Source organism: Colletotrichum gloeosporioides (genome assembly GCF_011800055.1).
Source record: "Colletotrichum gloeosporioides strain Lc1 chromosome Unknown consensus_54, whole genome shotgun sequence".
In the NCBI taxonomy this organism is placed as follows: Eukaryota; Fungi; Ascomycota; class Sordariomycetes; order Glomerellales; family Glomerellaceae; genus Colletotrichum; species Colletotrichum gloeosporioides.
Window position 1 is genome coordinate 1,028,797 of NW_025544699.1, and position 16,653 is coordinate 1,045,449.

Consider the following 16,653-nt stretch of genomic DNA (forward strand, 5'->3'; position numbering starts at 1 on the left):
ACCTGCGGCCAGTAGGGAGCGGAAGTACCGCCGCGCTACTCCACGTGCGGGAAAGCACCTTGACGGCAGGTACCGCGCCTTGAAGACGCGCTGCGTAAGTCTCCTAGAGAAGGGTTCCATCATCAGAAATTTAGTGGACGACGTCCTATCAATAGCGGCTTAGTACCGTAGGTCTACTAAAAGTGATGTACCTCTGTACCGCGGGTGGTAGCTAATCACACATCACACCAGGCCCCATGTGGGTCAGCCATCGGAGGGTCCCATCGCACCATTCCTCTTCGGGATTTCCGGCCAGGCCCTGGGATGGCACGGATATTAGAGCCTACGTAACGCTCTTTTCCCTTTTTCTCTGGGTCTGATGGACTGAATGGATGGATGGATGCTGGCACTGGCTGGCCTTGTTCACATCCATTTCTGATAACGCTGCAACGCGTGTGTTTCTTTCCCCATCAAACACGTCCTCACGGGGGATACCTTGACACCTTGACACCTTCCAAATGGACGTCGCTTGCCTGATGTCCACCCTGACGTCCACCACGAGGCTCACCTGCTCACAATACCCAATGCCTCTTGCTCGCCGTCCGACTTTCGAGCGCCTTGCGCGTGGGGATTTGCCGGGGGACGCTACGAGGGACCCTGGATCATCACTAGCCATGTTCCCCGTTGGCTTGCAGTAGCGTACTTTGTGCGCTACACGATTCCAGTCGCTGCACTGCGCTTGCTCACCTTCCAGGATCACCAGACTGTTTCTTCTCAGGCTCCTCCTCCGTCGCCGGCCGGCGGAGAGGACCTTTCCGCTACTCGATTCTGAACATCCACACTCAATTTTGTTTGTCTGGGTCAAGATGCCTTCGCAAGTGTCGAGGACCCCGTTCCGCCCGTCAAAGTGCGGCGGTGAATCAGACACAAGGCAATTGGCGCCGTGGCTTGCTGTGTTGGCGCGCGTCCACGAGGGGCCACGAGTCAAGCATGTCGATTCAATTGACTTTTGCCGCAGTGCTCAATTCTCAGTGATCACTACCTTAGGAACCTCACACGTGTAGCCGAGCAAACATGCGGCAGGCAGGGTCCTTTGACGAGATGACAGCACTTTGCCTGAGACTTCCTGGCATTCCAGCAACAAGAGACAGACCATCGCATCGACCATGGACCTTGAGATGGGTTAGAGTTGACAACCGGCGGCAGCGGCCCCAAGACTGGCTCGACTTGGCTACAGCCGCTCAAACACCATTGGAGGGACCTTCAGGTTTCGTCCACGGGGCGGGCATCACTAAGCGGCCGGCCTCCACGCCTTCCATGGGACATGGCTGGTCTACGGAGGTCTACGGATAGTGGTCAAGGTTGAAGAGTCAAGGGTGCCTGCCGCTTCGGGCGATTTGCAGATTATCCGATTTGCTCCAATATGGATGGATACTGAGTGAGGTGCATGCATTCGTCCTCCACACGGGCAGCGATTAACACTTCGGATTCCTGACCTGTCCGGACTCTTGTCGACATGGCGATCGAGCGTCGAGCCTTGAGCTTCGGGGGACCTGCCTCGGGTCCTGTCCTGAGCTGTCATCAAGCGAGCTGCGCTACGAGCTGCCGGGTCGTCTGATGGTGATGGTGATGATGACGAGGATTGTCGTCGGCCCTTTCAGCCTCACAAGTGCGTCAAGATCGACAGGTGGTGTGCTGAAGTTCAGGTCCAGGCACGTACACACGCTGTCCATATATGCTGGACCCTGCCTATTGACCGACGGGCTGAAGTTCACTGGCACCGGGGGATCGGAAGAGCANGGGGGGGGCAAGGACAGATTCATCGGATCGTGACCGTGCGCGTGCGCGTGCAAATCAAGATGAAGATGAAGAAAGAAGACACACAAGAAACAGCAGCCAGCCAGTCCAACGATGCGATGCGGAAAAGCCGCGACGTCGACGTCGTCTCAGTGCTCGGCCGTTGAAGGATCCTTGCGACGCCTCGCCGGGATCTGGGTCCCATTCTCCAGTCGCCCTGCATAACTCCAGACCTGGTCGTTCCACCAAATGCAACCAACGACCGAGTTTTGGGTTTCGAAGCTCTGGCAGCTTGAGCCTTACCCTTTTGAGGAGCAGCGCCGGGCAGAGGATGACGAGGCCACCCCCGATCGCTGTCCTGTGGTCTCTCTTGCGCCGTGCGCCGGGCGGCTTAGTAGCGCATGTAGGGGCGGCCCTCGCAGAAAGACGCTGTTTGGCCGTCATGGCAATATACTCACCACCGGCGGTCGACGTACTTTGATGTGGCGCTGAGAATAATACCCAGAGTACCGTGATTTGCCTGACGCGGCACCTCACCACCCTCTCCAGGTTTCCAAGTTGCTCTCTGTTTTGTTTCTATGGCCTTTTTGCCTTTTCTGGTCCCGCTTCGAGCCGCAGCTACTTTTCTCTCGTCTGGCAACTTGCCTTACCTGGGACCTTGGACCCTCGCATAGTGCCAGTGCCGCCGTCAAACCCACGTCTGCGTTGCTCATGCGCCTCGTTGAGTGTCCGCACTTGCATCTCCATCTTCACACCCCCAGGGCATTTTCCCAAGTCCCAATCTCAAAGTACGTATCCTGTTTTTTTTAGAGAAAGGTTTCCCGCCTAATTGTTCCTCTCTTTCTTCCCGGTCCCTCCCCTACGCTCCCCATACCTTTAAGGTACGGTACCTACCTACCTTACATCTCTATCTGCCTTACATTACATTACCTTGCCTTACATACCTTACCTGTCTTTGACATACCTTAACTCTCAGTCTTCAGTTCCAGTCTGAGAGCCAGAGAGCCACGAGTCGAGTCCGGTCCTGTCCAGTCGAGGGTCGGTTACTTTTGCCTCTCACCTTGCCTCGCTATATCTTTCCACGCCTTACCTAAAGGTACAACACCTCCCCTACCTCCCCCTACCTACCTGCCTTGCCTTGCCATACCTTGCCCGGGCATACCTTTGCCTTTAAGGTCTCCGTCCAATACACATACAGCTCCTCCCCAGACCAGATCAGACTGGCAGCCACCAACTAGCCCAAAGACGTAGCTGAACTAACCTAAGCTAAAGAAGGGATCAAGCCCACCCGTACCTTTTACCTTAAGGTGCCTCCGACTACCAGCTATCTTACACACATACCGCACACGCCCCGAACATCAGGTCCTCTTCTGGCCTTGCAGTTCTTGGCTGCAGCCCGCCCGATTCGCGCCGCTGCTGTTGTGCACCTACCGGTACTGGGCTGTCTTTGCACTGCACTGCACTGCACTGCGCTCGCTACCCTGGGCTCTCTCTCATTTTCCTCCCATCTCCTCTCCCGACTTCCTCCCACATCGGATCTGGATCTGTCCATCCTGAGGCCAGGTAGCAGAACTTTTTCTCCTGCTCCCGCAATACTTTGTTTTTCCCCCTTTGTCATCTCGCTGCCGACTCTTCCGCCCGTACGGCAGCCACCCAACTCCCGTCCTCATCCCCCCCGAACCGCGTATTCTTACCGCTCCCGCTCCGTCCGGCGCCGTTGGCCAACATTGCGGCCAATAGCCGGACCCGCTCCGACGTCACTACCTTAATATCTTCCTCTGCTAGACCACCACCACCACCACCGCTACCGCTGCTGGTGTGCCCTCGAACTGCAGAGCCGACCTCCCGGTACCGACGAGCAACGAGTTTGCGTTGCTGATTCCCCGAATGAATTCCTCCAACAATCTCCCGTTGGCCTCGGGGCCATCACCGTCGGCTACCATTGTTGTCTCAGCTCCAACTTTCGCCCCAAATCCGAATGCTCCCTCACAGTCTGTCTCGCCGTCACCTGGACCGGCCGCCCAACAAAACCAGCAGCAGCAGCCTCCGTATCCCACTTCCGCCCCAGCCAACCAGAGCCACGCAGCGACAGCCAGCCTTTATCAGTGTGCCCATTGCCAGCGACGGTATTCTCGCCCCGAGCATCTCGCCAGACATATCCAGACTCACACTCTCGGCAAGCGTTTCGCCTGTCAAATATGCGGCAAAGCATTCGCCCGCCAGGATCTTCTGAAGCGCCATGTCACTAACCACGAGAACGACAATGACCCCAACAAGAAGAGACGCCGGACCGACACCTCGCCTGGTGCTGGTCGCGTATCCCACGCCTGCCGGCCTTGCGCTACCGCTCGTGTCAAGTGCGAAGAGGTGAAGCCTTGCACCCGCTGTCGCAATCGCAACCTCAACTGCGAGTACTCCTCAACCGAAGCAGGCTCTGCAGCCGCCATGCACCTCCTCCACCTGTCCGGAAACCCCAACAACACCACAACCTCCACCCCTGGCTCGCTAGCCACGTCTCCGTCCCAGTCCGCATACGACAGCAGCCCCTCCGCCGCGTACCAGCAGCCTCCCCAGCACCATGCCGGTCTACCAATGAACATGAACGGCCAAATTGCCTCGGGGCAGCACATCAAGGCAGAAGGCGGTCAATTGCCGACCCCGGATAACGGCATGGAACCTATGCCGAATGCTATGCCCGTCAATTACGAGATCGGCGCACAAGGTGTCGATATGGCTATGCCCTTTTCCGATTTTCTGCAGAACGTCATTTACGAGCCGGGCATGGAAGCCTCGAGAATGGCCGAAGCGCAAGGTCTCGCCGTCCTTGACTTTTGCGACAACTCGAACCTGGAGCTGAACGAGGTGGACTTTGGACTCCTCGATCACTGGAACATGGATCACATGAACCCTGGCTCGAATCAGAGCTTTACGCCGCGCACCGACGACTCCGTCGACCTGGTTCAGATGCGACAAACACTCGTCAAGGTCTGGACCGACTCTCCGTGGCAGTGGGCGCCAAACAACAAGGACTCTGGATATGTCGAGCATGGCAACTTTTCCGTACCGTCGGGCGACACCACCAGCGCAGCCTTCCAGCAGAGCCGCAGCAAGCACCCGAGGATCGTCAAGGACAAGCTTGACCAATCTGGCCGGGATCAGATCTTGGCCATCGTCCTGCAGACTTGCAAGAACGACGCGATCATGACGCGAGTCGCGTCCTCGTTCCCGTCGCTCGAGGTCATGGACAGCCTGATTCACATCTACCTGGCTTCGCACTTTTGTCAAACGTCTCAATGGATTCACCACGGCTCGTTTTCCATGAACGCACAATGGCCGGAGTGGCTTGCGGTCGCAGCTTCAGCTGGAGCTACTCTTACTCCCGTGCAAACCTTGCGCAAGTTTGGGTTCGCTCTCCAGGAGGCGGTCCGTGTCACCATTCCGGCAAGGTTCGAGGATGCCAACACCACGATCAAGAACCTGGGTCTGGTCCAGACGTTGATCTTGGGCCAGGACATTGGTCTCTGGAGTGGCAACCGACGCAAGATGGAGATCGCCGAGTGTCACCTCATGATCCCAATCACTGTAAGCAATGTTCTCGGCTTCTCCGTCCAGGATAAGGTTGCTAATGGGCCAACAGATGATGAGGTATCGGGGCAAGTTCCAACGAGCATCGTACCCCCTTGTCGAAGTCAATATGTCCGATGAAGGCGAGGTTTTGGAGAGGAAATGGCGGGCCTGGTGCGAGCGTGAGTCGTGGAAGAGGTAAGCATGCTGGTTTCCAACCTGGGATACCCTTGCACTAACATATTTAGACTACTTTTCCACTGCTTTGTGCGAGACGCTCAGACCTCCATGACAACCCTCACCAACCCGTCGATGTCGTACTCGGAGCTCACTCTTCCCCTCCCGGAGGCCAAGGAGATGTGGTTTGCGAAAACGGCAGCGGAATGGAAGATGCATTACTTGGAAAAAACTGCCGGGCAAAGCAAACGGCCCCCATCGATCGGCGACCTATTCCGGGATATCAACCTCCTGGCGACCAACCGCCAACGCCTTGATTTGCAATTTGCAATCTCCATTTACCTGCATGGCTATTGGGCACTTATTCTCGAGTACCTCCAGCTTTGTTCCGTCTTGCGTACCCGGACTTGGCTGAACAACACTGGGGGCCATTCGGAGGAGGTGCTGCGCTCGAGACATGCCGAGCTCTGCAAGGACCTGCAGGGCTTCCTGCATGTCAGCACGGACTGGCACGAGATGCTTTCAACACAGGAGAGCTTGGTTTTGCACCTCCTGATGATGAATCTGCACTTGTCACTGAACGACTTGCAGCTGTTCTCGGGCAAGGAAGGCGAGGACCAGGCTCGTCGCGTTTTTGGCGACCTACGTGAGTGGTCGCAAAGCGCCGAAGCTCGCCAGTCTCTGTGGCACGCCGGCCAGATCTTGCGCCAAGCCAAGATGTTCCCTCCAGGCCATCTGAAGGACTTTTACGCTGTAGCCGTACACCACGCGTCTCTGGCGATTTGGACGTACGGAGTTGTGACCAAGGCGGTGGGCAACAAGCCGACGCCACAGACCGGATACGAACAGGAGAACGTCTTCCTAGACGGCACAGAGTCGACCGTTGTACACCGCTTTATCGGCTTCAGCCAAGGTCGTCCAGTAATTTTAGGACCCATGAGCAGAGCGGGCGCAACCGAGGCTTCGGTCGACGACCCCAAGGCCTGCATGGAAATTGCCCAGGAGATCCTCCGGGCCAACTTCAGAGACTCGACGGACACACATCCGCCGATTGTTGAGAATCTTTGTCTTCTGATCAAGCAGCTGGGACACGCTGCTTGGGCTGTTGGCATGTCATGACATCTTGCTTGTTTACGAATATCATAACTACTTCTTATTGTCTTTTTACCTTGTTCCTGTTTACATCAATTGGCGGAGTCTAGAGCGGGCGGGCGGATGGATGGATACCCATGTACCAAAAAGCAATCCTTTGGCGTATTTGGATAGGGTTATGTGCTTCGTGATGAGAAGCTCACCCATCGAGTTGCATCAGTCTCAATTGACGACTTCATGACCGAATACTCTGCTCCTATTGGAGGGTCCCCCTTTTGACATGTGTGACGTTGTTTCAACCCTTTCATCAACTTTCAGTTTCTTCTGAACATTATGCTTAGTGCTCAGACGGGCCTTTTCGCCCCCTACCAAAGACCAAAAAAAACCTCGCAATACTGCACCTGCACCCGCATGAGGCAGAAGTCAATCGGACCCTCCGAACTCGTCTGGTTGGCCTTGAAACTGCTCGGACTAGCCCCACGAAAGACCTGCATATGAAGTCCAAGGGCATCCCAACTATATGAATGGATTCAGACGGAAGACCCCGTTCATCGACGTTAGCGAAGGCAGACTTTCCAACTCTGTACTGCAGGGGCCTACGCGGACTGCTCCGCTTAGGGGGCCTGCCTGTTTGTTCGCTGCGTAAAGGCACTCGTATACTCAGCACAGAGAATGCAGTAAGGCAGGCTTTAGACAACCACACGCTCCATTATGATGGGCAACTTGTTTGCACCGCCTCCCCTAACAACTCGCCCTATAGGGCTCTTAACGGTGTGGGTGGTATGTGTGTCTGTGTGTGTTGTACTAAGTAAAAAAAACGCGCCTGCCAACACGTGTGCTCCTACGTAAAAAAAGGAGATCCCAGCTCGTTGCTGCCCATATGCCGCGAGTCATATTCCCCCCCTCCCCGGGATCATAGCTCTTATCGGATGTGTGCTATTAGTTAGGCGTTGTCGGGTTGATGAAACAGCGAGAGAGGTAGAGACACAGAGACAGAGACACACAGAGAGAGAGACAGAGACCGAGGGGGTTAACCCATCCATCGGATCGGATCGGGTCGGGAAGAATGGGGAAGAAGATTGGGGATTTCTCTCAACTCTCTCTGCGATTGTATGCTCATTGGGTGACCAGAGGTTTTGCAATTGAGTTTTGAGTTTTTTTTGTTCTAAAAACCCCCCGGCGCGGCGCGGCAGGAGTTGCACTCAGACGAACCCCCAACGGCCGCCGCGACGAGGAGAGAACCCGAAACCGAAGCGGTCAATGCCTGTAGCTGGTTTTAGTAGCTGGTTTTACACTACTACGCTGTACTCTTGCTGTTGTTTTTAAACACCGCAATATGGTCTCCTTCGCTAGTCTAGCTATTTCTCCGGCTTGGCAAGAAAAGCGCGCTGAGAGGGCATCTCGAACCGAAGCTGGGTTTCAAATTGCATCATAGGCCGTCTTTAAGCTGTAAGCTCTATTCCCTACCCTCTCCTCCCCTCCCGTTTCTAGAAAAGGGTTGTGAGCTTAACGACAACTAGGAAAAAGGGGTTGCAGCTCTGTCTCTGTGTGTGATGTCAGATGCCAATTCTTTATTCCATCTACCGCCGGTCCTTGCGCGCGCGCGCGATGCTCTATTGGTGGCCGCGGACATGATTAAGTCCGCATAGATTGTGTCCACTGCCAAGGCCACCGTAGACTTTCCTAACCAGTTTTTTTCTTCGCGGGAGAAACTTTCCAATCATGGCAGATTCAGAAAGAAAAAAATCTACAGCCCGCAGTACAGGTCTGATGCCCGCAGATGACCGACTGCGATCTGTGGGAAAGAGGAATAGGGGGATCGGGTCGGGTGTCGTCCTTCCGGCCTTGGAAAGTAGGAAATGTGCGCTGATCATCTTTGTTCATGCAGCATGTGTTCGTCTTGTCCGGACCCCCTGAGACCTCTGACGCAAGGACGTGAAAAAAAATCCATGGAGTTCTGGAAGATCGCCGTTGTTCTTGGGTCGCGTGTCATGATTCGCGCCGGGATAATCTATGTGAGTTTTATTTTTCCGGATCACCCAAGGCGCCCCCAAACTTTGTGGCGTCAGTGAGTGGGAGCCGGGTGCTAAAAAATCTACAGACGACTGGCTACTACAACTGATTCAGAGCCAAGACCCTATGTCGTCTCGACTGAATCGGACCCATTGTCCAAATTTCGGGGCTGCACGTGTGCTTCGCCTCGCCCAGTTTCTTTCACATGATGGTCAGGGAACCAGGAAAGTGAAAGGGATAGGACTTTTAGCGCCATCGCCAAGGGGACATATCCTAACACCATGATATCAAAGGTGTCCACTGCAACGGTGGCAGCCGTACGCCCGCGCAGATGCATCGTGCCTTGGAACGCGGAGCATGCCCCGAGATTCAGAAAGGTTGTAGTCGGGAGCTGTTCCGATGCTGCTGAGACCAAGGAACGAAACTTGAGACCACACTGCGTCGCTCATGCCGGTGGGAGGATCCAGCAAAGTAATCACGGGCAGTCCGGACGCTGACTTACATCAATTGCTCAGGGTTAGGGTTGTCAAAGGCTAAGAGAGCCGTGACATCCGACGTACTCGGCGATGAATTTTCCGTGGTTTCCGGGAAATCCGGCCACTCTATCCATTGCATTGTGAACAGGCGTGCGTTGTGATTTACTGCTGACATGGCCAGTCTCCAACAAAAATGCGCAAGCGTCTCATGTTCTTTTCAGAAATGCCCATGTTTGATCCGGCGAAACGCGACATCGACCGGCCGGGGGAATGCGCAAGGAAGCGGGCAGATCAAACCGGGCAAGCCCTTCTCAAAATCAAAAAGTGAAGCCATCGCGATCTGAGGTTGCAGCCTGGGGGCCGGATACTTGGAAGTTTAAACAGACAAAAGTTCGTCCCAAAGGCAGGCAGTTCCTGCCGAACCGGTTCGTTACCTGTCACCCGGTATTTATCCTGCAGTGTGCTCCACTTTTGACATCGGGAGAGGCCGATCCACCAGTCGCCGCCACGTGGGGCATCTGATAGGGATTTCGGTGCCTCCCTGAAGTGAAGGGACCCTCCAAGATGTCCAGCTCCTCCATTGGGCGGCCGCACCACCCAGAGGCCCGCTGATGCCGTCGTTGGACGCGAACCAACGCCGCTCCGAGGAGAACGTCATCCGGTGGTTTCGCAGCGTTTGCATTCACCGGCTTGGCAGATTACACCTGAATGTGCTGCGTACGCTGCCTTGCGCTGCGCGTGTGTAACGATTCACGACCCAAGGGAGGAAATTTGCGAGGGTCGCGATAAGGGTGCAAACTGCCTCCGAGCCTTCGACCTTCACGTCCCACTTTCCCCCGTCCCGGCCCGAGTCATCCGGAGCAGCTCGATCAGGTCGTGAACATATCTCGCCTCTTCATCAACAAGAACTGCTGCCAAGAAGAAGGAGAGAAAACACGACCACCATGGATCGCATCCTCCTCAGCTCGCCCGTCGAGCCTCGCACGGTGGCCGTCGTCGCCACGACGGTCGTCGCGACCATCTCCCTCCTCTCCCTCGCTCGCCTGGGCTTGTACGTGAAATGGAGCTCCTCGATTCCCAGCCCTCTCAAGACCAAGATCCCCGAGCTCACGAGCGAGGAGATCAAGAGACTTCACTATCGCCCCGACCACTTCCCGGGTGCCCGCGACGTGGAGACGCCGGTATGTTTCTCTGCGATATCTCCGCGATGATAAGCAGACTAACGAACCCTCAAGTACGGTTGCATGCGTGTGTACGAATGGGGCTCAACCACCGGACCCAAGGTCATCCTCATCCACGGCATCAGCACATCCTGCATGACCCTTGGCCTCATCGCCCACGCCCTCGTCGCCCGCGGCTGCCGCGTCATGCTCTTCGACCTCTTCGGCCGCGGCTTCTCTGACGGCGTCGGGGACCTCCCCCACGACACCCGGCTGTACACCACCCAGGTCCTCCTCGCCCTCGCCTCCTCCCCACTGGCCTGGTCCGGCCAGAACTCCATCAGGGTCATCGGCTACTCCCTCGGCGGCGCCGTCGCCGCAGCCTTCGCCGCCGCCTTCCCCGACATGGTCCAGAGCCTCGTCCTGCTCGCGCCCGCAGGCATCATCCGCGCGGCCAACTTCGGACACCTGGCGCGGCTCACGTTCCAGTCGGGCATCATCCCCGACCGGATCCTCGCCTCCATCACGGAGAGCAGGCTGAAGAAGCCCCTGGCGCCGAAGCGGTCCAACGTTGTTGAGGACGAGGACGACCCGGCAGAGAAGCTTGTCGACATCGCCGCCGCCGAGGCGTCCTCTCCTGACGGCGGCGACCTCCCCGTCGACCAGGTCGTGCGCCAGTACATCTCCTGGATGGTCGTGAACCACCGCGGCATGGTCCCCGCGTTCATGAGCTGCGTCAAGCACGGCATCCTGACGGATCTGCACGACACGTGGCGCGCCCTGGGGAGGAGGAAGAAGGGCACCACGGCCGTCTTGATCGGCCGGGCGGACGAGGTCATCTTCGCGGAGCATTACGCCGAGGACGGGCTGCCGCTGCTGGGCGGCGAGGAGAATGTGCACTGGAGGGTCCTCCCTGGCGGGCACGATTTTGTTATGACCAAGAAGGATTGCATCATGCGCGAGCTGGATGAGTTCTGGGGTATGAAGCTGCAGGCGTAGAGTTAACGATACCCAACTAGAGGCATGGAGCACACGATAGACACGGGATGCATTTTGGTGGCGGCTGTTTGGCTGCGGATTCGTTGACGTTGCATTTACTTCAAGCGGCGTCAATCGACAGGTGTTATTTCCGAATCAGAATTAGTAACAGTATTAGTGGCAGTCTGCTTCAATACGACTCTGCCGCATATTATTTGATGATCTTGATCTAATGCGTGAGGTTTTTGAAAAGTACAAAGAGTGTCTACATGAGAAGCGAGGGGTATTCTGTCCTGACATCAAATACTCAAACACGCAAACGCCTAATATTCATCCGCCGAGTGAACAACTTCGCAACTCTAGCGATCGAGCGCTTGGCTGTGACACTACGCATTTTGTCAGTACAAACTCTGGATGATTCGAGAGTAGTAAACTTACCATGTGCCAGTAAACACCCTTCTTCTTCAACAGCTCCGAATGGCTGCCCTTCTCCAGCAGTCTTCCCTCGCCAAGCACGAAGATGATGTCCGCATTTTGAACAGTCGCCAGGCGATGTGCGACAACGACCATGGTACGTCCTTTTCCAGCCCGTTCAAACGCAGCCTGGACGCTCTTTTCGCTCTCGGAGTCCAGAGAGCTGGTTGCTTCATCGAGAAGGAGGATATTCGGGTTCCTGATCAGTGCACGGGCAATGGCGACACGTTGCTTTTGGCCACCGGAGAGCGAAACACCCTTGCTGCCAATGTTCGTGTTGTAACCCTCTGGGAGGGATACGATGAACTCGTGGATTGAAGCATCGCGGCAGACCTGGTGTAGACGCTCATCGGTGACGGAGTTCTCATCCACGCCTAGCAGGATGTTCTCTCTGATTGTTCCTTGGAAAAGTGTCGGCTCCTGGGCTACCAACGACAGGTTCTTGCGGTACTCGTAGACATTGATATCCTTGATGTCTTTGCCGTTGCACAGAATGGCGCCCTTTTCGACGTCGTAGAAGCGTTCCATAAGAGAGATGATGCTCGTCTTGCCACATCCAGAGGCACCAACAAGCGCAGCAAACTGCCCCTTCTCAATAGTCAAGTTGAGTCCCTTGAAAACCGACACATTTCGCGTCGGGTACTTGAAGTGGACATTCTGCAACTCGATTCGGACGCCGCCTTCCGTGTCCGGGATCTGCTCGGTCACTGGGATAATGTCCTTGTTCCTCGAGTCACGCATGTTGATGATGCGGTTGGATGCTCCAGTGACTTGCGCCGCGTTGGGTCCGAAGCTGAGACCTTGGCCGGCAGCTTCAGCTCCTTGGATCACAGCCATGAAGCAAACGAAGAAGTTCTGTGGGCTGTATTCGCCGGATGCCAACAAGCGACTGCCATACCAGAAGATGAGAGCTTGGCAAGCCATCGAAATCGAATCCGAGAAGCCGAAGACAGCACTGGTCCACCTCGCTTTTCGGAAAGCGTGGCTGACATGATCCTTGAGGAGCTTCTCGTAGCGAGTACATGTGACGCCCTCCAAAGTCAGGGCAGAAACAGTCCTGAATGCCCCGATAGATTCCGAGGCAAACTTGGAACTCTCCGCGAAGACAGCGGCGTTCATCTTGTCGAATTCAATCTCGTACTTGAATCGAAAGTAGCCTCCAGTTAATCCGATCGGCATGGTAACGCATAGTGCCACCAGGGCCAATTTCCAACCAAAAGCAAACGCAATGCTGATGGCTCCGACTATGTTCAAGATTGCAACGTATACCATCGCCATGTTGAGACCCAAAAGCTCTTCGAGCTGCTTTGGATCCCCAGCGACTCGAGCTGTCAAGCTGCCGTGTGCGTTCTCCTCTTCGTCGTAGAAAGATGTCCGTTGGAACAGGATCGCCTCGAAATACTGCTGCCGATATGTGGCACAGATGAAATGAGCCAAATGGGTCGCGACGAAGCCCATGAAGAAGTAAGACAGACCAACTCCGATCGCCAAAATAACCCACATGAGCGACCAAAAGTTGCTGTCGCTGCGGATCTTGTCAGGGCCGTTATCCGGATTAAAGACGACGATGACTTTGGCGAAAAGCCATGCCTGCAACGGAGTGCCAGCTGCAGCACAACCCGCGAAAACCACAGTCAGAATGCAGAGGAGCCAACGACTTCTCTGCTCATAGAGCAGTCTTCCAAAGCTCTGGAACAGGTTGCGGTTGACAGCCTGCGTCTTCTGCCGTGTGCTGTCTGCCTCGGATCGCGCAGCGCTCTTTTCGCGGTCGAGGATTGCTCCCAAGTCCTCTTCCTTGTTGTCCGAGTCGCTGTCTTCCGTTTGATCGCCGAGCGAAAGTTGCTGAGCATGCACGAGACCATAGTATACGCCTTCGTCATTTTCCAAAAGACTCTCGTGTGTGCCTTGTTCAACAACCTGTCCTTTCTTGAGAACCACGATTCGATTGGCTTGCTTGATGGTAGATAGACGGTGAGCAATTGTGATGGTCGTACGATTCTGGGATATCTTATTGAGGGCAGCTTGGACGATTCTCTCGCTTCGGACGTCGATGGCGCTGGTAGCTTCGTCCAGAATAACAATTTTCGGTTTTCTGACGATGCTTCGGGCAATGGCAATACGCTGACGCTGGCCGCCGGACAACTTTGCGCCACTGTCGCCGACTTGGGTGTCGTATCCCTGCATTGAAGTTAGCATGGAGGGCCTGAGAAAAAAGTTCGAATAACAAGAAGCACTCACATCTGGCAGACGGTCAATGAATTCGTCGGCAAAAGACTCCTGGCAAGCTTCCTTGACAAGTTCTCGCTTCTTTTCCTCGGTCTCGTGTTCCCACTGAGAGCCAATTAATCCATAGGCGACGTTGTTGAAAATGGTGTCGTTGAACAGAAAGGGTTCCTGCTGGACCAAGCCGATCTGCGAACGCCACCACTTAACATCGATATCGTCAAGAGCGTGTCCGGAGGTGGAGATTGAACCGGCGAGTTCAACGTGCGGACCTGCCTCCTCCGCTTCGGGCTTGTTCTCTTCATCGTCCGAGTCTTCCTTGCCCTTCTTCTTGTTCTTTTTCTTCTCAGCCTCCTTCTTCTTGTCCTTCTCGATTGTTTTGGCGATGACGTATTGGTCCTGCAACGTGTACCATCGCTCAATAAGGCCCACGATGGTGCTCTTGCCCGAGCCAGAGGGTCCGACAATAGCTGTGACCTTGCCGGACTCGATTGTCAGGTTTAGACCATCCAGAACTTTGACGTGGGGTCTGCTCGGGTACGCGAAGGTGACGTCTTCGAAGACGATATCATCGTTGGCCGAAACTTGAGGTTCTTTCAATTCTCCCGTGATGGGGGCTGGAGCATCGATGACACTGAGGAACTCGCATGCAGCTACCATTGCCTTGCCGATAGCAAGCAACGGGGTGCTGATTCGCTCGAGAGACATGACGACAAGCATGACGGACATAAGAACACTACCTCGAAGGTTAGCACGAGACGAGTGACCGTCTTCTGAAACATTGCACTTACATGATGACTTCGCCTACTCCATCGACTCGGCCGTCAACCCAAGAATGAGTGCCGTACCAAAATGCAAGGCCAAACGCGGAGAACAATGCAAAGAACTACATAGAGTCAGCATTCAGTTCGACTTGTACACAAGAGATTGACGCACAATAAGCCCAAACTGGAGGGCCAGTAAAGGGGCTGTGAATTGGCCCTTCCGTTTCGCTTGCTCAACGAAAACTGCATAACGGGCAGCAATACGATCTTCCGCACCGCACGCAGTTACCATCCGGATACTGGAAAACGCCTCACTGGCAACAGCAGACGCCTTGCCCTCTGCCTTGGTCATTTCAGAGTGACCCTTGATGATGAAAGGCAGAAGGGCTGCCAGAACAACGAGAATGAACAAAATGCATGAGGCGGTGACCAGGGTCAAAGCCCAGTTATAGGTAAATGCGATGACGATGGCGGCAATGATGGTTCCGTTGAACTCGAGGAAGACTCCAAGCTTTTCGGATATACCAATCTGAAGAGTGTTTGCAGTGGACGTGCTATGGAAGTTATATTAGCTTGGCTCTTCTTTTCCAGGTACAGCACCCAACTACCCAGGGAATTGGGGCTCACTAACATGGTGCTCGAGGCCATGCCTGGTGGCATTGAGTCAAGGACGTGAATTGTTTGGCCAAAGAGTCGTTGGAGGTAGTGGAGGCGGATGGCAGACGACAACCGGATTCCTATCATTCGAAAGGCGAACTTGTTGGTATAGTTGAGAGCGAAACGGGCGAGGAAGAGAATGAATAAGTACAGCGCCTGGCGGTCTGCGGTCTTCCTGAAGTCGTTGCGTGCGGCCTCATTTTCTGCTGAAAATGCATTGAAGTCATTTACAAGCTGTCCAAAGATGACTGTGTGCTGTATTAGAAACCAGGACGAAAGGATGTTGGTGAAAGCCCATCTTACTATTCATCAGAGGCAGCGTGATTCCGGCGGCGATGGAAGCTAGGCCGCCGACGATGTACGCCAAGATGTCCCATTTCGTGGCGTATGTGAAGACGCGGGCGTAGTCTTTGAAAGTAGGTTCTCTCTCAGGTCTGACCTTCTGTTCGGGCGTTGGTTCTGCATCGTTGCTTTTGGCAGATTGGTCGAAATCCTTCTTTTCGTCCACGACAGCCACCACGGGCGGAATGCCGTCCGGCTGGGCGGTATCCTTGTTGATAGCTTCCATGCTAGCCTGACTTCGTCGGTAAATTCAAAGTGACATGTTCTTCGACGATGAAGAAGTCAGTGGAGGGAAAGAACCAGGATCGGTGTGCCAATGGTTGAAAGGTGAAGGAAAGAAGAATTCGCTGATTGGGTGAAAGCGAGCTATACGCGTAAAGCAATCGGCTGGTAGGGTCAAAAAGCGTAAAGGGAGAACCAGCCGAGACCTGGGATGCGAGGATGGTCGAGGGGAGGAGTATTAAAAACAACAAGACGTCGTAGGGAAAAGATGACACCACAACTTCGCGGAACTCATGTTCGATTTTTGACGGCCAGGCTTGGCGGCGACGAGTCCATTACAAGTATTATTCGTTCCTTCTCATTCTCAGTCTCCCGCCGTAATTCGTAAAACTGCACGTCTCGTAAAACATCCCGAAGCGGTTAAGGCCAATCAGGATGCCTTGAAATGGCAACGCTGTAGGGATGCCGGCCGGGGGCCAACGGTAGTGGAGGGATCCTGGAAGTCAGCCGGACCCATATTTGACCCGTCCTGGAATGGCCCAAATGGACGGACGGGCGGTGCACACGCCACCGACTGCCCTCGCGCTAGGGGTTCGCCCGAGTTTAATTGGAGTCTCCTTCGTCCTCCGCAACGTAGGGACTTTCTCGCGTGGATGGAAGCGTTACATGCCTCCCACCAGTTTTGCATCATGGCGTGGGCAGCGGAGCAGCGGACTTCACCAGATTCCAGATCTA

General features: G+C 55.0%; 2 protein-coding genes across 2 annotated transcripts; one reads left to right on the forward strand and one right to left on the reverse strand.

The window, feature by feature from the left end:
• Positions 1-3,663: 3,663 nt before the first annotated feature.
• On the forward strand, positions 3,664-11,257 carry GCG54_00004797 (uncharacterized protein; the record flags this gene model as incomplete). The annotated part of the gene is made up of 5 exons (XM_045404841.1): positions 3,664-5,358; positions 5,414-5,538; positions 5,589-6,629; positions 10,063-10,279; positions 10,334-11,257. The coding sequence occupies 5 exons, from the start codon at positions 3,664-3,666 to the stop codon at positions 11,255-11,257; spliced, it is 4,002 nt and encodes a 1,333-aa protein (XP_045262784.1).
• A 338-nt stretch (positions 11,258-11,595) lies between these two features.
• Positions 11,596-15,922, reverse strand: GCG54_00004798 (ABC transporter BEA3; the record flags this gene model as incomplete). Its single annotated transcript, XM_045404842.1, has 7 exons — positions 11,596-11,622; positions 11,675-13,888; positions 13,949-14,669; positions 14,725-14,819; positions 14,870-15,251; positions 15,329-15,602; positions 15,658-15,922. The coding sequence occupies 7 exons, from the start codon at positions 15,920-15,922 to the stop codon at positions 11,596-11,598; spliced, it is 3,978 nt and encodes a 1,325-aa protein (XP_045262785.1).
• Positions 15,923-16,653: the final 731 nt, after the last annotated feature.